Here is a 22709-nt window from a genome sequence, read left to right as displayed (position 1 = left end):
ACACTGCCTGCAATTCTAAGTGGAAGTGACCCCTCTGCACTTCATTGTAGGAAGAAATAGACAGAGTATGGTGATGTACCTGTTGTAAATACAGCCTTATAAATAAGTGGACTGCTCCTGCTTGTGGACAGATGACTTTGAAGGCAGTTGTGTGGGGAACTTGAAAGAGAAAATGTTTATCGTCCCTTATGGCATCTGCTTGTAATCAAGAAAGATGCTAACAAAGCTTTTGGGAGATGTAAATGACTTGACCTTCTTTGCAAAGTCACTGAGAATAATTCCCATCAAGGCGAATCCATTGCTCAAGATTTGAAATATAGCTTTCTACAAAGCAATTCAAAGACAGGGGGAGCAAAGTTGTAATAATAATTAGTTTACGTACACGATCAGACTCTAAAGCTTTGAGAGTATCCGTGTGCGTGTGTGTGAAGGCCTCGGACAAGGTCTACATCTTGAACATAGCTTGCTCAAGGCATTGTGAATGCAAGGTCTAGTCTTATTTGTCACCGCTTTCTTCCATGCATCAGTGGGTAACTCTGTTCAGGTTCACTATTTGTCTTACAACAAGCAATGGGATCCTTGAACCAAAGTCTCCAAGAACTTCGACTTCACCTCCTTCTGTATCACAGTGTACATAAAACATGTGACAGGCCCACCTGTAATCTCCCCCACTCTTGACAACTCAAAAATGATGCCTCTCCAAGCAAGCAATAGCCTGCATTTGTCTGTTTCTCAGTATACCAAGTGTTTGATTGCGAAACCCCTAATGTTCTTTCTAGCTGTCCATTTTATTTACATCTCTTTTCGCTCCTCGCCTCTCACGGCATCTTTCCTGCATCTCTGAGTGTTTCATTTGATGCAGTAATAGCCTGCCATGTTGTTTGTTCCCCTCTCCGGTCCCCTGTTTAATTCTTCCCAGCTGCCTCTGTCAGATATAAACACTGTGATTGTGTTCCGGTGGAGAGGCTAGCAGCTCTGAATTATCAGCTGCAGAAGCAATGTACCTGAGTCAGGCACTCTGAAGAGGGTGTGGGAAGAATGGAGAGAAAATGAGTAGTGGAGAGAGACATTCCAGGGAAAAAACACAATTTTTTTGGTCCACGTCTTCACCACTGAAAAACACCGATTCATTATGCCTCAACAGTGACCTCTAAAGGTGATAAAAGAACAGCATTTGAGAGCAAGTCAGGTTGAACGTGTAGGCGTATTCTTCCGACCAACAAACTGTGCGTCGGCGTGATAGCTCTTGGCAAGGCTTTCATTTTCTAACCTCTAAACAAAAAACCAATTCCTTTGGGTTAAAGCCTTTATCTCTCCCATACGTCTTATTGCCACATCGTCATGCTGCAAGGCAATAAGACTGTAAAGTTGTTTGTATTAGCAGCTGGGTGTGGATGGATATTCACAAGCGAGACACTGTCAGAAATAGCCAGAGTTTGTTTCCCACCATCCCCTTCTTTTGCCCTTGACACATAGTCGCGGGTTTGGTCAGAGACAAGCCTCCAAGGCTCGACAGGCAACAAGGGTCAGGCACGACAAGGGTCGTGCCTGTCACAGCATGACTCAATCTCTCACAGGCATGAGGCACAAGGAAGAAGAACAGCAGACTAGCTGAGGTGAAGTGTTATCGCCTCGGAGCTAGGGCTATTGTGAAGGAGGACAAAGGAGCAGGTCAAATATTTGCCAATGCTCTAGTCATTCCGCTGAACTGTAGAATCACAGCTTCCTCTCTGACCTGAACTCGTCGACTTTCAAAGCTATTTTCAACTGTTTCCGCTCTTGGTCCATTTCCTCTAAAAGGGTAATTTTATCTTCTGAAAGGAAGGGTGTACCCACAACCACTAAGCCTCTTATCAGATAGGACAGTGCGGCAAACTGAAAGAATCACAGAGTCCTGAAAGTTAGAATTGGATATTAATTACCTTGTGTCATGTAGCTAACTCATTTTACCACCGAGCTACTTCTGAAGCAACCAGGCATGTCGACATATTTTCACTCCCTGAGATGCAGAAAATTTCCATTCAGGACTTGAGCTCAAAAGTAAAATCTGTTTCCTATGAATTTTGCATAAAGCGTTGCAAACCTCTCCTGTGCAGGGGTGACCTACATTGACGTGCCTTTTGCCCTTACACGCCTGTTTTCATGACTAAATGAAGGTGGCAGGGGCTTTCCTGCTTGTACTTTTAAATCTTTGAAAAGATGAAGGAAACCGACTTGAGAATGTAAAATACAAGATACTTGGTCCACAATGTAAAACGGATATCAACCTAATTCAAATCAGGGCTGTGCTACTTTTAAACAGGTGCTACTTTTATCACACACAATCTGTTCCAGTGCACAAGGTTAGGGTTATCAATTTTAGTTCTAAAGTCATCATTATTACATTTACATTTATTAATTTAGCAGACGCTTTTATCCAAAGCGGCTTCCAAGAGAGAGCTTTACAAAGTGCATAGGTCACTGATAATAACAACAAGATAGCCCCAAAAACATTGGGGGTAGCCAAAACATGAAGCACACATTGTGAACAACCAAACTAAGTTCCAAAGGGAAGAACCATAAGAGCATGTAGTTAAACAATTAAACGACATTTGCGATTGTTATAACGCAGTACTGCATATGTCCCATCTACTCTAGTAGATTTAGTTTAAAACATTTTCCCATCTCAAATTTAGTATTCCATCGATACAGCAAATAACCAACTATTGTTAAGCCATAGTCAAAGGCCACACTACCCAAAGTCACCCTGTTACTCCAGTATCTGTGTCCCCCAATGCCAGTGGTCTTGCAGAGTCAGAACCAGGGCTTAACCTATACAGTCACCATTGTGACCAGGAGCAGGATAGCTGGCCAATGTGACCCTTTGCAGGCTTGGCAGACGTCCAAAAACAGTAATGAAGAAAAAATGTTTCATTACATTTTAATTAAGTTTGTTCATAGGAAACAATCATGACTGTGTGCACTATTGGCACAATACATCACAAATCAACTATGTGTTAATCCTGCTACCTTGACCAACTCTAAATCTTATATTTAAATGATCCAAAACAGCATGTTAAATATGGAATCATTTTAGCATAAAGATTGCAGACACTCAGTCAGAATCCAGACATACCATAGCTTGTTTAAGTAGGTCAATTGCTTCATCACAGTCAATAAAAACCCTTAACCAACTTTATAGTAATAGTTTCCCTCTGATGCTTTTGTTATCACTTTGAATCATCGACACGTGTTCTTCATATTTCAATTCTAAATTTGAAAGGCAGGCTCAGGACGCCCAGGTGATTAACTAGGTTGAGCGCATACTTATAGGCCGAGGCCTTAGTGCAAGGGTCTGGGTTTGAATCTGGCCCTGGCCTTGGCCTTTCCCTGCATGTCCTCTGTCTCTCTCTGTCTCTCTCTGTCTCTCTCTGTCTCTCTCTGTCTGTCTGTCTCTCTCTCTCTCTCTCTCTTTCTCGTTCTCTTTCTCTTTCTCTCTCTATTTCTCTCTTTCCTGTCACTCTCTATGTGTCTCTATCAAGATAAATAAAGCCCCAAAAGAAAGGAAGGCCAAGGAACACATGCCACCCACCATTCCGGTTATATCTGGTTCATCATTAACCTGGTACAATACACACACCACTAAAACACGTCAGGGGCCCTATTGCCTGGTAACAGCCAATCGCCATCCCAGAAATGGTCATGGGGATGCAGGGAAGAGGGGGTAATACCAGACCCTCTCCCACGAGGCATGCTTGAATACTCCTTAAGAGCTACGCTCAATTAAACCCACCTCGTTAAGCAATTAGTACTGTTTAACCTGCTGCAGGATGCCATCTACCCCAACCTGTTTTCACAGTGCTCGCACAGACGTGAAGAGGTAGAAGGTGCTTTCGGTCTGGGTGATGCTTTACTTGAACTAATTGCTTAATTAATGTGCTCGGATAATGAGACCAAATTGAGGATAATTTAATTTAGGTTTGAAATTTGTGGTTGAGAACAAAATCTGCAAGGATATTATTTCACTGAATAGGCTCAAACTACAAATGTATAGCAGTTTGATACTGAAATAGAAATGTCTTGATTCCCCCAGATACTCATTACAACATCACACCTCCAGATCACACTTGAAATCCCAATTCAACAATTAAACTATTTCAATTGTCACTCCATTTGGCTCACACTTGATAAGCACACAGTTTACAACCTATTAACAGGTTATATGCGATCCACAGCAATGCCCAAATGCCAAACACCTCCACCAATATCAGTTAATTGCCAGAAAAATTAACTTTAATTGAATCATACCATTACAGGCTACTATTATTAAAATACAAACTTTGAATGCATAGTGTATGATGGCTAGTATAAGCTGGTCAAACTAAATCTGCATCCTTAGTTTTTTCCAAGCCGAAGTAACTAATAGTACCCATTGACAGCATTCTGATGTCGCATTCCATCAAACTCATCTTACACATCAAACATACACATCCAGATAATTCTGTCATGCTGCAGATAGCCTCACCTTGAGCTTCTCGTAGCGGTCGCTCAAAGCTGCGACCTGGTGGTCCCGATGTCGGCCCACCAGCTTGCACAAGGAGCAGATGAGCTGATCGTCGGTGACGCAATACATGTTGACCTTCTCCTCCTCGTGCTCCAGGCATTGCAGGCCTCGCAGGTGGGTGTCTGGCATCGGCTCGATCAGGCGATGGCCCGTGAACGGCTTCTTGTTGGGGTGTGTGGCGCGCAGGCACTCGTCGCAGTACGACACCTCGCACGTGACGCACGTCTTGACGGCGTCTTGCGGGGGGTCCTGCTCGCAGAACTGGCACTGGATGGGCTCGGGTGGCGTTCCAGGGCTGGTCATGGCGGCGGGCACCAAGGCGAGTCGACTGTCCTCGCTGGGGGAGTTTGGCCCGCTGTGGGGCAGTGGGCAGCCCGAGGAGGCAGCCCTCTGGACGCGGTCGATGATGTTCTGGAGGGTGACGTTGCGTTTCAGTCCTTCTAGGCCGCGCTGGGGGCTCAGTGAGATGACATAGCGGCAGGTGGGGCACTGGAAGGCTCCGATGGACTGAACGGGCTCGTTGGAGGCGCAGTGAGAGACCAGGATGCGGTGGGCACAGCCGAAGCACAGGCTGTGGGCGCAGGGGAGCAGCAGTGGGTCCTCAAAGAGCTCGAGGCAGATTGGGCAAGTCAGCTCTGACTCTAGCGTGTCCATCCTCTCAGGCGAGACCAAGCGGGCACGGTGTCAGCGAAATCCAGGGAAGCTGCTCAGCTGTCTGCAGAAGGGAACAACCACAGGGATTTGGAATAAATGGAGTGAAACAACTGCTTACTTTGAAGAAGGGAACAGGAGAGTCCTGGATTAAATTGATGTTATGGGAATATTCAGATGAAGGACTAAATGTAAAGTTTTTACAGTTTTCACAAAGCTTAAATGACTACGAGCTGCTATTGGTGAACATTGAAAATATAGCGCCAGTAACCACAAAGGAGCTTTTTAAACATCTCATGCACCCCCTGTTAACTCAAAGCAGTTTCTTTCCTGAAATGTTGTTTTGCCAACCTTGAATAAATCCAAACCTGGTTTCTGGGACACGTCTAAAAGGTGAAATATCTCTCCCATCTGCATAAGATCAGGCAGAAACCCCAGCCGTGAAGCCCAGCTACACCTCACAGACTAGACAGGTCAGCTACCTCCGCCATGAAGCCGCATGAATCCTCAGAGATTAGACAGGTCAGCTCAACACTGATGCCTTTGTTTGGGGGCGCCAGGGCTGGTGCCTCTTTGACGCCGTTGCCTCTTATACCTGCCGCTCCTGAAGAGTGTCGGCGAAAATGTATCCTTTACGCTCCTCACTCAACCTACTTTTGGATGGACTAGCAGAGATCTATTGATTACCATTAAAATGGACATAGCCATGTGCTGTTTTCCTTCGTGGGTCACCAGAGCGACAGACACATTCAGGTACAGTGAAGCATTCCACTTTTGTCATGTTTTGAAGACACCACTGTTGACATCTAACATTTTGTAAAAAGATAAATATATATAGCGTGAAATTGATTTTGTTTGTGTACCTCTGTCGACATGAAAGCGAGATGCAGCACATAAATGCATGGTTGTCATGGTCAGTCTTACTTTATCAGTAAAGTATAGTGTCATGTGTCACCATCACTCATCAAAACAACCTATCCCGTGGCTTTGCCCTCTGCCATCACATCCCTTCAACTCCCTTCAGAGTCTAACATTGCTTAAATTGATTAAATTCTGGTTTCAATAAAGTAGTTCCGGACGTTCCATGAAAGCTTTTCGGCAGATGTCACTGTTTACTGTTCTCTAGTGTCCCACCAGTAGATCACATTGACCTAGTTCCTAGGGGGACCAGGCGCTGGACTGTGCCACTCCCCTGCCAGCTACGTAGAAAGTATAAACAGACAAGAATGCAGACCAACACACAACTGTCTGTACACATCTCATAACATAGAACAAAACACATTTAGCTCTTACAGACACAAGTCCACTGTGGAGAAGCCAGACACAAGATTAAACTATTATCAGGTCATAAAACTAAACCAACCATGTACCTGGCTGGACAATTAATTTGAAATGCCAATCTCACCTAAACTTAAAATGAACTATGAGCAGGAAGCATGGACTCATTTGATGAACCACAGCTCGACAAGGACACAGTCTTTCCCCTGAATTGCAACCTTTCTGCCTAATAAGCCATTTTAGAGGGAACAAGAGCTGCGAACCAGCAACTTAAACGATAACAGCAAGTAGCACACGTGGAGAGCAAAAAAAAAATGACTTAACCTTCCGGTCAAACTTGAGTGAGAAGCCAACCCTGACAGCATACTCTCAGTCTCTCACAATGGATTACTGTCCTTATCCCAAAGCCTTTAGACTCTAGTACCCACCGATGGATTTTGCTCTGGTGCTTTTTTTACAGGCATCTCTGCTGAGGTGAGGAGGGAGTTGACGAGAAGAACAAGCAGCCAGGAGACAGTGGTTTAGGCTCAGGCTCCGAGGATAGAGTGCCTGGAATGTGGAGCCAACCATAGGGAATGCCAGCCTCCAGTTAGGGACATCCCTCTGCTTCTCCTCACTAAACACACACACTCGACGAGCTGGCTGTTTTTTTTTCCCACGAGGGAGCTACGCAAGCAGAACCGGAAAAAGCTGTACCGACAATTCCGGGAAAGTTAGAGAGCTCCTCCAAAGCTTCATGCTCTGTGGGGGGACTCCTGGAGGAGGAAAGGAGGTTGGGGGAGACGTCCACTTCAAACACACGCTCGCACACTGAGGCGGGACATCTTGATGTGACTCAGAACACACAGCGGTTGTGACACCACACTCCACAGGACCTCACAGGAGAGGTGAGGGAGGGGGCAGAGGAAGGGAGTGAGAAAAGGGTTTCAAAGGAAGGGTGTAGGTGCAGGGGCAGAAGGCAGGGGGGCTAGGAGGTAGATAGCGGTGATTGGAGGAACCGGTACTGGCTGAACTGCGTGACCTTCCCCTCGGGACATTTAAACACAGCAGGTATTTATTGACATGCTCAAAGGAGCGTGAAAGAGACAAGTGGAATGACATTGAAGTACAAATGACAAATCTTGGCTTGTCTTTATGGCTGATGTTACCTGTGGTGAGGATAACACTGAATGATGTCTCACTGGTCATATATATGTAGAAACTAAAAAATGACACTTATACACACAGTTTTCAAAATGAAACTGTGTGTATAATTGTCCCCCCTACGAAATATAGAAATGTAGGTGTCCTTGACATTGCTGCAATCTTTCTACAGTGAAATGATTCGGTATGTTTTTCAACTCCAAAATTAAAACCAATTTTGTATCATTTGAGGCAACCTATTGCTTAACCCAAATAGAGTGCAGGATATTCCTCTCCTGACATTGGTCAGCAATCCGTCTACAGTTTCTGACAAATGCATTCATATAATTATAACAGGATACTTTGGTTCTATCCAGCAGGAAAAAAACTAAAACAAATAAACAGATGGAACCAGTAATAGCCATTATAACCAGAACAGAGGAAATTAAAAGTGGGAAAATAAATAAATAACAAACCGGCCAAAAGCTACTCTTATATAAAATGGAGGGGAAATTGCCCATCCGGTGGGTTGATGTGAGTGACTGTGGCATCCCACGGAGCGTAACGCTCAAAGTAGGTCAAAGCCATTGACCTAGCTAACATAATCAGCATGTGTATGTGAGTATGCACTTGTATTTCAAAATGAGCAGGGCAGACAGGCCAGAAGAAAGCACATATGCAATAATATTTAGACTGAGAAAAAGTACCCATTTGTATTTTAGTACAAACATAATGACCTATTGCGCGGTAACAGATGTTATGTTGTTTGTTACATGTTCTTGGATGTTTAAAACATTGTATTTTGTATTTGTCAATTTTATGTATATACTAATTTATGTTTTCTTATTAATACAATTTTTATATACCTCATGCTGGATTATTGGATTTGCAGAGGATCTAAACCATAATCTCTTTAATGCGCATTAGTTCAGGGCATATTGGATTGCCATTTGACCCTTCAGCATAAGACCTCATTGTCCTTTGAGTTCTCACAAAGTTGTTTGGTTAACCTGTGCCCTGGAGACAGACCAGTGCGAGACCCTGACTCACCCTCTTAACTTACACTTTGGTATAGATCCATACCAGATCTAGACCACATCGACAATGACCGTTCCGGACTGTGAAGGAGATTTAGCATCAAACGATGCCACTAATTGGGAAATAACAAAAGGAAGTCTATAATGTCCACACCTTCCTCTACAAATACACATGTTCATCCCTCTGTGTGCAGTCTCCTCTTTGCCTGGCTAATGTCGCGTGCACAGAGTCTTAATCACCTCTAATGACAGCCCACAGACCACACGTCCACCTCATTAGCGCTCCCCATTTAGCCTCTTGCCCCCCTCAACCTCCCCCTGCCTGTCTTTGTCTGGCCCCAGACACACCACCCTGTTCAGCCCTAATCCTTGCCTGCCTAGTGTGGCTGTGACCAATCGTTGTCTTTCATGTTGGGAGCGGGTCAGTCACGCCTAACAGGATTGGTTAGTGGTGGGAAGCTGGGGTGCAGGACAAGCGATTAAAGGGGGTCTTAATCTGCCCAAATCTGTCAGGGGGGTCTGGATGGGACATCTTTACCTAACTCCCCATGTCTGACCCAGAACATTTCAAATACAGAGATAATTTTCTGTTTGTGTATTAGTTTTTTAATCTTGCGTAGTGACATAAGAAAAAAAAAAAAAAACTGTCTCATGGTGAGAGAGAGAGAGAGAGAGAGAGAGAGAGAGAGAGAGAGAGAGAGAGAGAGAGAGAGAGAGAGAGAGAGAGAGAGAGAGAGAGAGAGAGAGAGAGAGAGAGAGAGAGGAAGAGTTCATGTCTCTTACAGTGTATACATATATTTTTCTTCCATCTACACATTGAACATGATGCAGAGGTTCGATGCAGCCCAGACGTTTTTGATAATGGATGACGTCATTCATCTGTCTGCTGTCCCAGACATTTGGATAACAAATCACAGTACTGCAGTTGTTTGACAAGCACATGTCCATGTGTTTCAGTGTGTTTGAGTGAGAGCATGTGTGTGTTTACGTGTGTAATCAGCACATCAACTCAGTATAAAGAAGTAGATGTAATCCATTTGCCTGCGTAGCCAGTGAAGTCATGGAGACTTCCTGCTGAGTTCCACTGATGGAAGGTGTGGAGGTTCCCAGGGGAACAGAGGGGAGGTCAGGGGTTCCACATGCCTCTCCGCTCAGAAGGCTGGTTCTGGCAGAGAGCAGGGTGGAGGCCTGAGCAGAGACACAGGGAAAAAGCTACCTGGTGTCCCTGGAATGTTATGCAGGACTGGGGAGTATGCTGTCCTGGTTTCACGGATGTGGATGTGTGTGAGAGTGAGAGAAAGAGAGAAAGAGAGAGAGAGACACACAGACAGACAGACAGACAGACAGACAGACAGACAGACAGACAGAGAGAGAGAGAGAAAGAGAGAGAGAGAGAGAGAGAGAGAGAGAGAGAGAGAGAGAGACAGACAGACAGACAGACAGACAGACAGACAGACAGACAGACAGACAGACAGACAGACAGACAGACAGACAGACAGAGAGAAAGTGAGAATACTGCCTTGATAGATATTCTCTTGTACTACCCAAATCACTTGAGTTTGATGATTGACCTTAAGCAACAAGCCTGTAATTTAGATTTAACCATCATCTAAATGTCATTTGTGTCATTGTGATTGAGTGCAAAGTTATCGGTTGGTTTGAACACTTCCAGTACAGCCCTGGCATGCTACAGTAACTGGACCACAGATCCGAGACACAGTGAACACAATTCAGTCACATTAGAGATACAGCAGGACCTAATCCACCATATGTATGGCATTACAGTTCAACATATTGACATTATTTAAATGCTTCCAGTAGAATAAATATATAGTCATCTAATATCCTTTATATAGATCTAAATTAACAGCAGAAATCGGCTCATATTATTTTTTAATCGCAGAGCTTCAAAAGTTTCTTTGCCGAACATTTTCTAGGACGCTCTCTAGTGGCAGCCATGCAACCATTCCAAAAACCGCACTGACCTCTGAGCTGGAAGCATCTGCTCCTATGGAGCCTTGAGAGAAGGCTCTCATTATCCTGCATCTGGCCAGACGCCATGATTCTGACCCTTCTACTTGAGCCGCTCTCTCAAGTCACACGTTTCCCATCTTAAATTCCTGTGCTGGTCGTCTGTTTAGTTGAGTGGAGAGTGAAAATAAGTTGAAATAGACCTTCCTCTCCACACGCCTAGCCCCAGTGTACCAAAACTCCACAAATTACTCCTGAGCACCGCCCTGCTCTGAAAGTTAACATGGCAACGTGTCTCAACCAACCACTGATCTGGGGATCAAATAAAGCATGAACTAGAGTGATTCATGTTGGGGAAAAAACACATTAGTGACACATTTTCCAAAGGAAAATGTCCAGATTGCAATTAGCAGATAACCCTTCCAAGTCCAAGATGTGAACAGCGTTGGACAATTAAAGTTGCCTGTCACGTCAACCACTTCAACCTAGATGACCAAAACAAAGTCACCACCCACCCATTCAGCTCTGTAAACAAACTATAAGGACTCCAATGTGGACTGGGCATTCACGGAAAGCACAGGAAAGCAGAAAACAATACCCCTGCTACTATATATATATATATGTTCCTGTTGACAAACACACACTTCTCAGGACTTTCCCACAGTCTGTTTAGGCTGGGCCATGGAAGCTATCAACCCCTGTCTCATGGCACTGTTCAACACTGAAGTCAACACTGTGGATTACACAAGAACAAAAGCCTCAGAGACTATCACAGGTTAAACTTATCCTTCACTCCTCACAGATCTGTGTTGAGAGTTAGAAATGTGAGCATCCCCATGCTCTTTGACCTCCTCCTTCTAAGTGAAGTGACCATGATAGGCCCTGGCTGCGGAGAGAACAGGCAGTTGTCACAAGGCATGCCTGACCGGAGATGAGATGTCTCTGAGCGGACAGACCTGACCTCCTCCCCACCACCCACCCTCCTCGACAGTGTCACACCTTGTTGACAGCGATGCGCTGAAAGCTTTTTTGATGGCCGACGAAAAAACAAAACATAAACACAGACACTGACAGTCACACATGCACTTACATACAGCAGCTGAAAATGCACTGGTGATGACTAAAACGGAATGGCAAGAGAGGGCTTTTTATAAAAACAATGTACTATAGCGTTTGGTAAACACACTTGCACAAACATACACACATAGACAATAACAACTACACATCCACACACATGGACGTATGTCTCTCTGTCACTTCCTGTTCTGATGCCAGCCCCCACTGCTCCCCTACCCTCCAGCCAGCATGTACAATTCACTCCATGGTTGCATGTTCAAAAACGCCTACAGGTACAACATTCTGAGAATCATCCATCCCACACATACTTTTAGAATCCCCCCCCCCCCAGCATTGTTCTCTGCCCCCATTACTTTGGGTCTAGTCAACGGACAGAAAAAACCCTAATCTGCATTTCCAGAATGAGGTCACACAAAACAGACTCTGGAGAGAAAGACTTCACCCTGTCACAGTGATAGCATCGCATTAGCGCCTGCAGGGAGCTCCCACCACATCCCTGCTACTACGCACTGTAGGTCCTACGATTACCCATGACTCAACTTCACCTCCCATCAACACGCAGTTAACAGTGTCCTCAAAACCAGCCCCCATGTTGTGGTTATGCAGAAGTCCTGCTCCAGGACAATTTCTACAGGGACGCTCAGATCCAAGTGATCAAGAACTCCTGAAGTAAGTGAATTAGCTGAGACGAAAGGCCATCTGGCATTTCAAAGGAACGGTCACTGAACTACTTCAATCCATCCAGCGAATCAGTGGTCTTAATCCCAGAAATAATGCTACTCAAACACACTGTGTGTTACTTCTGCGAAGGTTTCGGAGGGGTTTCTTAAGGACCTTCAGAATGAAGGCCCCCTCGGGGCAGCGGGTCCCAGTTCCACATCCCACGTCTGAGTCCTCCTTACCTTCCACATGGTTAAAGTCCCATCATCCACAACACAAGTGAAGAAAAAAAAGGGGGAGACAGATGCAGAGGAGGAGAGCGATCGGCTGAATCAGAGAAGCCCCTTCTCCATGCAAAAGAAGCGGCTTGTGTGCCTTCCACCTCCGGTCCCGGGAACTTTGTGTCAGTGCACGGCGGGTCTATCGCTGTGACATCGCCTCCCGTGGCATGTTTCCTCACACCCCCTAAGCCGTAACTCCCCCCTCCTCCCAGCCCAGCGTGAAACACGGAGGAGGAGAGAAACTAGCGCACCGCCCCTCTAACCGCCCCCCCCCCCCCCCTCGCCCGCCCTCCCTCCCACTCTGTATTCAAATAGCCTAGAGTGGGCTGCCCTGCTTAAAGTGGACCAATCGCGCGACAGCAGGGTGGAGATTGTCCATGCAGGGATGGCAGTGGGCATGTCTGCTTGGGGATTATGGCAGCTTCTGCGCTGATGTGCTCTCCATCTATGCTGTGGCGCCTTGTCTGTCTCTGTTTCATTAATGTGCAAAAACACTAAAGCCCGCTCTCCCCTCTTTCTTTCCATCTCTCTTTCTCATTCTAACTCTTTCTGTGCCTTGTTCTCAACATTTGTTTCTCTGGTCTCTCTCTCTCTCTCTCTCCGTCTCTCTCTCTGTCTCTGTCTCTCTGTCTCTCTCTCTTTCTGCTCTCTTTCCATGGTAATCTTTCTTCCCTTCCTTTCATTCTTTGCATTCTCTTTTTCAGTTTACTCACTCTTTCAAACACAAACACTCCCACACACGCACACACACAGACACAGAAAATGAAAGCATGCAGTTTGGAGCTCACTACTTTCAGGTCCAGAAAAAGAGATTAATCTCACAGATATAACCCTATCCTTTCTACTTTTGGGGGTATAAAGCCTGAACTAAATCCTTTGATGAAACTCTTCCCCCCTTTCACAAATATCTGAGCATCTAAGGCAAAGAAATATCCCTGTCATTTTCAATTACTCCCTGACCTCCTATGCTATTACAGCTGTGAGAATATAAAAAAAAACTAATTAATTGTTATTTTCTATGGCTAGTCAGCCCATTTAACTGCTCATTAATAACTGAAGGGCAGAATTGCAGATCTTTATGGTTCTCCAGGGACTGTTGGCTAAATGACGACAAAGATGCTTTAAGGTCATCAGCAGGGTATGAGGTAGACTGACCCTGTTTCGGGTCAGAAAGTTAAAACCACAACATTCCATTAACTTAACAAATGTGTCACTTTTAATGCCCAACTACAGTAAAATAAATGTTAACAATAAAACTGTGAATTTCCAATGGCTAGATTTTTTGGGGGAAATGAAACGACGTAATCTGCTTTAAATGGGCAGTGGGAGTTGAAGATAGCTGCTTGAGTGAATCTGGTACTCAGAAAGTTAAGTACCTTGACCGAGGCTGTGACTCTCATTTTAAGAGTAGGAATGAGATGAGTGCAGTATGAGTGAGGCATAATTGCTACAGAGATTACTTTCCTGGAAAATAAATATATCAAATCAAAGGTTGTTTTTGGCAAACCTATTTCTTATCTTCCTCACCGGCACAATCATTTGAAAAGAGAAAGGAAGTTGTCTGTCAGGACATCAGTGAGAACGCTTTTGGTATCATACATATTGTGCCTTGGACATCTATAAACACAAACAAACAATTTATCAAAATGGCTGCAGAGATGAAAAGTAGACAACAGTGTCCTCCTGGAAATGGCCACTTTCATATAATTTCCCTGGTATGTCTTCCCAGTGAGATAACGAGCTCTGTGTGCTTGAGAGAAGTGGCAGTTAACTTTGAATAATCAAACAAAAGCCTTCCTCTCTTTGTCCGATTCGAGAGCTACTGGGAACGTGCTGTTTTGGAGAGGAACTCAGAATACCCGCTGCTTGGACTCCGTCTTTAATTAAATCCACAATAGGCTTCTGTAGTGTCAGAGCCTGGCTCCAATATCGTTGGGATAACTATCCGGCCCACTCAGGGCACAGCTAAAACACTTAAGAGTCCTCCAACTCTTCAAGAAACCTCATGCAAGTCAAGAGTGTTTTTTTTTTACAAGCTTGTTTTCTCCTTGAACACCACATGGAAGGAGCTAATAGCTGTTACTTTATATTTCAAAATACTTTTTGATCTTGCTTGTTAACTTCTAAGGGTCAAAAAAGGAAAATAGATTTGGTCAAAAAGACAACCTTAAGTCACTTTTGTTTGTGACAATGCCTGCCTTTTCATTTTCATAAACCCCAAATGTTGACTGTTCTCACTTTTGAGAAAAATGGACAATCTCAAATTAGTTTTTGGGAGCGTACCTCGACCTTACTGGAATGACTGGAATGTTCTGGAGGTTGGCTCTCTTCTCTGACTGAGCCCATTATAGGGATAAGCCGAGGCAGGGTTATGGCCAGACAATTTAGAGGACACAGACTCAGTGGGTAGTCTGCACTTTCTCACTCATACATGCACACACACACTCACAGACCTTAAAGCAACAACCTCTCCTCCGACATTGAATCATCTTTATGACTCAAATAGCTCCAGGACCCCCCATACTGAAAGAAATGACCCTACATTTTAACAGTTATACCTTAAATAGTTGGATTGAGCTTTGTATACCGAGATAAATGTACTCAGTAATTGAATAAAAGTAGGTTGTGAATAAAAGTGAATGTGAACATTTTCAAAGGATCGGTCTGCGTTCAGAGAGCAACCGAGGTGTTCCGGGGCTTCAGCTAAAACCAAACACAGTTTCTCTTCTCAGTGACCTATGACCTATGAAGTGACTTCACATGTGGTTTTAACAAGCTGTTTCTTCTCTTCCAGGGAGATATATGGCCTGGGTTGGCAGTTGGCATTTAAACACAGGCACTTAGAAGGTTTCATGGGATCAGACAGAAAATGATTCCACAGATACCGTCAACTCACGAAGCCTCGTTTTAGAAAGCATCAACGAAAAGAAACCCGATACCAGAAATGCAGAGCCGATACCAAACATTGACATTTATAAAAAAGCTAAGATGATCAGTCCGAAACGGACAAAGTAGATCAAACAAAACAAAAAGGTCAAACCATAACATGTAGATAGACACATGATGAGAATACATGCAGCAGAGAAGGACCAACAGTAGCCGAGACCAGCTGCCATAGAAGTCATGATCTTTGTCTGGCTGTTTTTCTTTTTGGTTCAGCAAAGCTCATGCTGCTGCCGAAGGAGCCAATGGTGTCCATGTAATCTCAGTGAAAACAGTGTGTGGCGACGCTGCGAGTGTGTGTGCGGCCCTCTCTTGAACTTTGCTGATTCACCCGCAGCAAACGTCTCAAGGTCATTCCGTGTCACACAAGGGAAATTCTTCTCAACCGCCTGCGGGGCAGATTGTGAGTCCACACACAAACGGACGCACACTCCCACACACTCCCTGTCTCTTTTTGTCCCCTTCTCTCTCTCTCTCTTTCTCTCTCTCACTCACTCAATTCCCACCCCCAAAGCGGTTTGTATAGTATTGCATTGCCCACGAGGCCTCAATCTGTCACACAAGACTCAAGTCCGTACTGCTCATACTCAACCACTCCCCCCCACTCCCCATCACTGACACCAGCTCCTAAACACCAAGACTCAGAATACACTCGACAGAGTATCCCTGCATGCTGTGGCTAATCCTCTATCTGTAATGATCCTAATACGAGTTCTAATGCTTATTCCGGGTTGTGTTTCCCCACAGCCGTCTTTCATGTGCCGAAGCAGACGTGCAGAAAGCAGAAGTATTACGACAGATTATCCCTTTAATATGCACCAAGAGTGTTTGTCAAGTGCCCCTGGAAAGCTGGACGAATGCTGTTGAGGTTGAAAAGAGAGGATGGGCGTCTAATCAGCAACACACACTGACAGACACTTCCAGGCACAGACTCACACATGTTATAGTGAGTGTTCAGCAATCCAGGCCTTCCATCTTGCACTCAACAGCCTACAAAGTTCTAAACTAGAACCTAGCCGAAGAACGTTTCATAATCCCTTAATGATGTCAATGTCCTCCCAACGCCCAGAGTGTTGCTACGGCACCACACCCTTCAAATACCCAGGCGTGTGAATCCTGCCAGTGATGAACAAGTTATAAATAACAGGCAGTCACTCTAGCCTTGCTCTCGTCCCTGGGGTTGAGACAGGTTAATGCTGTAGATAATGTACCTGCCTGTTAGGACCAAATTCAGATTTATGAGTCCTCTGAAAACGGCAGAGCGGGTGGGGATGGGGTAGTGATGGTGGGGAGGTGGAGGGTTGGGGGGGGGTCCGACCTCATCCCTGGAAGCCGGAACATCTTACTTTCTCTGGGGCTAATACGAAGGTTGTGTATCATCTTTAGCCATAAAAGAATCTGAGATGGAGTCCAGAGCTATGGAACATAATGGCATAGGAATATGGTACTCTGGGCGCTGGAACATTAATCAGAAGCATGCATCTTGCATCAGCAGGCAGTAATAGCTATGATACAGGAATATGAATAAGTCATGGAATGAGCAATAGGACACCTTGATGTCACATGATCCATTGACAAAGCTCAAGTCTCAGACCTAGGGAATGGGTGTGTGTCCTATCACAACATTGGAAATGACTGATTCTCCGTGGGGGAAAAAACATCCAAAAGCAATAACAGAAGCAGGATATTTAGTTTCATTCAGCAGCTTCATATTTTGGAGCAGCATATTCAGAATAAGAAACAGGTTTATGGCTAAGCCGGTTTTGAAAAACAAGGAATTTGCTTTGGTCTGATATGACACAACAATAAACAATGTGCGAGGACAAAAACAGGCAAATGCAAAAGTGCAAAATACAGCAACATAAGATCCAAATTAGCAATGGGAACAGAACAGAATATTCCAGGCCAAAGGCCTTTTGCAGTTGAAGTATTTCTTGGACCTGTCATGTTCTCTTTTCATCATTAGTATACCGGCTGAACTGGTCTTCACATACCATGTTATCTCTGTGGGATTGTGCACTTCAGAAAGACATGCTGGCTTCTTATCAGTGCATTTCTGAACCTCTACTTTGTCCAGGAAGAGAAAGGCCAAGGCAACCAACGCGTTTCTATTCTCTTATCCTATGTGAAAGAAAAGACGTTCAATAAATCACCCACCGGCAGAGCCTGGGTCTTCAGGACATAGTTTGGACTCCACGGCGAGAACGATTAAGGGTTTCGCGGCACACGTACGGATTTCACCTCACCTTCAACCCTGTGAATCATGGCTGGTTGTTTCACAGCTTGTTATCTGTTTACCTTTGAAAGATCTATCGAGGTGAGCAGAGACGATCAATGCGACCCCAACACTTCTGCTCAGCGTGTGCTCTTGCATAGGACGTGACCATCAGACAAAGATCAAATTAGTCACAATTGGATTGTTCGGTAAACAACAGTGAGCGGCACACAGTGTGGGTGGAGACATGCCTCCAAAGTCAATAGTGTGCAGTGCGCAAGTGAGTGTGATAACGTTGAGATGCCTGACTATAGTATGCTTAGTTTGATGAATTAGAATAGTGACAACACTTCTGGGCTCTGACATGCATGAATTCAGCACTGAAAAAAGAAAAAGTAACAAATACGAGTTGGTATTGGACATTGATTGCCCTCTTTACTCGCAGAGTGATGACATTTTTCATTTGCAGTGGGTTGTCCCCACCATGATCAAACACTTTTTCTCTGTTCTAAACTCCACGGCTTCAGTCACAATACAATCCCTTTCTTGTATGCATCAGCGAATCAATGAGGTGATTAACGCAGAAAGCTGTTCCTGCAAAGTCGGGCAGCTTGGTTCATTTGAACTTAAAAGCTACACTGGCACAAAACCTTTTACACGAGTGATCAGATGCTGTGTCCTCTACCACTGCAGGCTGACATACTTCAGTTCGGAGGATCTCATTTGACTCTGTTGCCCACATCTGACACAAGTTGATACCAACCCCAAAAGATTGAAAGCAAGTTTGATGATTGTTATCATGCCATTAACCCTAATGCTTGTGACAAGAGCCTGTATGAATCAATAACCATGGCATGGAAACTGCATACAGGGAAAACAGGGTAGCATACAGTAACACATTCTCCACCACAATCTTTCTTTGAGAGTATGGGGTAGGAAGAATGAAACGTGCTAGACATCATGACATCATAAGTGTCTTCAGCCATGAAATCTGTCGGGAGGACAGAACGCGTGTCCAACTCGCCCTCGCCACCTACATTGCAAACAAGCCTAGGTTCTCTTCGGTCTTAAAAGAAACCAAGAAGAACATATCAGTGTCTAGTCCGGTCACGCGGAACACAAGCCCCCGCTTTCACACTGTCTAACAACCCGCTCGCCAGAGAGAGAGCGAGTCCCTCACAAACAAACTACTTTTGCCTCCCATTCAAGCACCGGCATTCTTGACTGAAGTGCGACATAGCGTGGTGCTGAGGAGCCAGAGAATGGATGCCAGGCTCTCGAAGCCACAGCAGGAGTGGAGAGGAGATTTGCAGTTGGAATGTGGGAGGCTGGCAGCCGGTGAATGGCTGTGTAGACATTGCATGCTGCTTATGCCATGGCCTGCGTGGAAGATGGCGCTCCACCATGGCAACAAGGGTGGCAGAGAAATATGCTAACGGTCACGCTATTCAATATGCTTCTGCTAAATTGGGGGAATTCACAGGGGCTGAAGTCGCATTGTTGCATCACATTATTTGGGTTTGCAACGATGTAGTATATGACATTTAATGACAAAAGGTGCAACCTATTATAAGAACGACCATGATCAACAAAGCATCGATTCCGCAACATTTTTTTGGTTTGAATTTTATAAAAATGGCGGAGGGGGTGTGAGTAAAATTTGCACACAAGACACTCGTGTGGGTGCGTAGCCTCATCTATTTGGTTTCCATCTCAACAAGCTCTCTAACAGCAGTGTGACCAGCCACAGCTCTCCCACTGCCCGAGGTCCACAACTGTCACTCCCTGGCTTCATCACGACAGCCTCCACTCTACACGTCAACCATCATTAGGGTGTTTCACCCCTAACAGAGGCCAGGCTGATGTTACAATCTATAAATACCTCCTGAGTCGAAACCGGGGCAGATTTCCCTGCCCCGGTTTGTCAGTGTGCAGCAGTTTGTGTGTGAACAGCCGTGAACTTCCAGCACGTTCTCTTCACAGCATTTGTGTTTAAACAGCTTTGGGTTGTAACAAAAAGACAATACTGTTTGATATGAAGAATGTCCAGACAAACACATTTGAGGCAGTCACACCTCTGGCTCATATTTCTATATTTCATGTGCACTCTGTGTACATACATCCAAGTGTGTATTATAGATGACTGTATACGCTACTTGCATTATTCATCTGTCACGTTCTCTGAAACACTCTTGGAAGGACGCTGAAAGGAGGAAACATGCTGGCCCTTAACTCAACTGAACGCCACACATCCAGCAGAAACAGCAATCACGGTGCCCCATGATTCATTGGTTCTGTAGTTCTGCTTTGCATCTCACGCGGGGCCTTGAGGAGAACTGTATGCGTGAAGCTTTTTCATCCGTTCTTAAATCATAACTCACCAGAGCTCCCGATGCATGTACAATTTGCATGGTTGAGTTCTGTAAACTTTCAATATGGAGGCAGGCCAAGACAGGTGTTGTTAAGCCCTGAGCAGTCAGGTGTAATGTTTAATTCGATTCAGCTACTCCGAGACTCAGTACTACATGGGGAAGAGAGTCCAGACCTTGATCCTCTGTCTTCAACGATTAAGCTTGTGTCAAGACTTGTAATAGGTTATGTAAATGCTGTCTATACAAACTCTACGAACGTATTTGACTTTTTGAATTGTTTTTTGTACAAAATGTCATTGTCTAAAATAAATGTTTTAGCAGTGGACATCGATCTGTGACAGTCTGCCAAAGCTGGATCTAATCGCCAAGTGGACACCAGTCTCCCTGACGGACAACTGCGAGTCCCAGTCCCTTTCCTCATCTCCCGGCCTGTGATGCTGCGCCGAGCACAGTCCCCAGCCCTGTGGCTACCTCTTCTTAAACTGACATTTACCAACTCTGATCCAAGTTGAACACTGGATTTTGATGTTTCAACACCCATTGACACTTCCCCACTGTATGACTATGTTTAGCCTGTGTTCTGCGGTTCTCTTTCACCAACTGTCTCTGGAGGTTTTTCTGGGAGTTTTTCCTTGTCTTCCTTGAAGGTTTAGGTTGGATGAGGGGCAGTTCTATGGGCGTATGTGAAGCCCTCTGTGATAAAAAGGGCTCTACTAATACATTTTGATTTGAGCCCTTTACACAATGCTACAGGGATGTTCTAGCATTCAAATCTGAAAGTTTAAGTACAAAACAATAGACTGCTTAAAACAGCCATATGAAATATTGGATGGAGGTCAGAATCAGACATTTTCTAAACATGAAAAGTTAGGATCATATCACATCTACAGCATGGTTCTATAAAAACACATTGTTCAAATTAAACAAAGTATAACTGTGGCCGAGCCATGAACGGAAAACAAAAACATAAAATAATCGAGTGAAATCTAACGAGTTCAAATTCAACGGCTCAACAATTCATCAGTCAGCAGAACAAGTTCAAAACGAATCACCACAAATCAAAACTACTGGGGGGACTGACGCCCCTTCACACGTGCAGAAAACTCCCACATGTAAGCACATGGAGCAAGCCCCCAAACACACCGCCCTGTCAGGAACTAGACTCTGGGGCAGTCAGATAACCACAACACTTCAGCTGCCTGCAAAGATGTTGTCACTGAGAGCGCATTAACACAGGACAAAAGAAGTAGTACTTACGTTCAAGCCCCCCTCACATGGTCCTCCAAAAGAGAGCGATAAAAGCAGACAATGACCAACCTGAGACAACACAAAGTGAGAGCAAGCATGAGAGGGAGAGAGAGAGAGAGAGAGAGAGAGAGAGAGAGAGAGAGTGTGAGAGAGAGAGAGAGAGAGAGAGAGAGAGAGTGAGGGAGAGAGATAAACAGAAAGAAAGAAAGAAAGAGAGAGAGAGGGGTATCCAGCATGCACTCAAAACAAAACAATAGCGAGCCAGCCTCCGTGGTGTCCCTCCGACTCTGTTGTTCTCCCCTCCTCTCCTTGTTCTCCCCCCACCCTCTTCCTGCCCCTGGCTCTCACTTGGCGAGTGCTCAGACGAGCGTGAAGCAGGCGGGAGGGAACCGGCGTTTTTCAAGTGCTCATCCCACAGCTGGAACCTTGCTCCCATTATGTGGAACGTTGAGCATGCTCGCTCCTCCAAGCCCCCCCCCCCTCCCTCCCTCCCGTCCTGAACCCAGACTTCGAAGTCAACACTGGGGACAATGTTGTGTGTGTGCGTGCGCGCGAGAGAGAGAGAGTGTGAGAGAGAAAGAGAGGTAGAGAGAGTGTTTGCAGGGCGAGGGTTGACACGGACACTCAGGTTGTACTGTACTGTAGCCCACACTGGGTGATGGTGCCCGCTGTCATCAGTAGGTCTCTAAGAGAGGTGAAGACAGGCAGACACGAAACGACCCGAAGGCTGTCTCCTGGGATCATTTGGGATCATTTGTTACTGATCATTAGCCAGTGACAGCATCATTCATTGACATGAACATTCAGCAGCTAATATATTGTTGTGGTACATTACCCGAACGTTTCACTACATGGAGACCCTGTGGACCCAAAAAGGAGAACACAGTCAATCCCAACCGTTTGTGTAGCTCACCATGAAAGACAATGGGATTGATAAACTTCAAAAGGTAGAAAAATGCTTGTTTAGTCTTTAGACTGTACGCTTTATCTCAACATTGACAAAGTATTGGAATAACACAGCTTTTGCTTACTGTAACAGTAGTGAGTCCACATATAAATACTTGTCACGGAGATCCGTTTGGATAGCTGTGTGTATTCATCCGGTTCTCTTTGAACTTGCTCTTCCAGGGGGCTTCCAGGGCCAGTAAGCTGAGGGATCAGCTGGTGTTTTCTCCCTCTTGTCAAATACTGAGGTCATTGTTTGGACACATGGCATCTCCCTTCCCTGATGACCTTCATGGTGACCACCTAGGGGCTTAAATCGCTATTCCCCTCTGCTTGACTTAATAGTCATCATGATTGACAGACTGT

The 22709-nt window shown here is 45.0% G+C and overlaps 1 protein-coding gene across 4 annotated transcripts in view; it reads right to left on the bottom strand.

Moving 5' to 3' along the window:
- Window positions 1-21494, bottom strand: part of LOC124474666 (E3 ubiquitin-protein ligase Midline-1-like) — a 32661-nt gene extending 11167 nt beyond the window's left edge. The window contains exons 1-2 of one of the 4 annotated variants that reach the window (XM_047031032.1): window positions 21408-21494; window positions 4505-5258 (exon numbers count right to left, since the gene is read on the bottom strand). In XM_047031032.1, coding sequence (XP_046886988.1) covers window positions 4505-5197 — 693 coding nt within the window. In that variant the 5' untranslated portion in view covers window positions 5198-5258; window positions 21408-21494. Of the gene's footprint in view, window positions 1-4504; window positions 5259-6900; window positions 9243-10616; window positions 11534-12581; window positions 12817-21407 lie in introns of those variants that run through there. The other 3 variants (XM_047031028.1, XM_047031030.1, XM_047031029.1) reach the window with 3 other exon arrangements.
- Between the last annotated feature and the right edge of the window lie 1215 nt (window positions 21495-22709).

The sequence above is a fragment of the Hypomesus transpacificus genome, chromosome 12 (assembly GCF_021917145.1).
Source record: "Hypomesus transpacificus isolate Combined female chromosome 12, fHypTra1, whole genome shotgun sequence".
In the NCBI taxonomy this organism is placed as follows: Eukaryota; Metazoa; Chordata; class Actinopteri; order Osmeriformes; family Osmeridae; genus Hypomesus; species Hypomesus transpacificus.
This window is presented reverse-complemented; position numbering and strand designations above follow the sequence as displayed.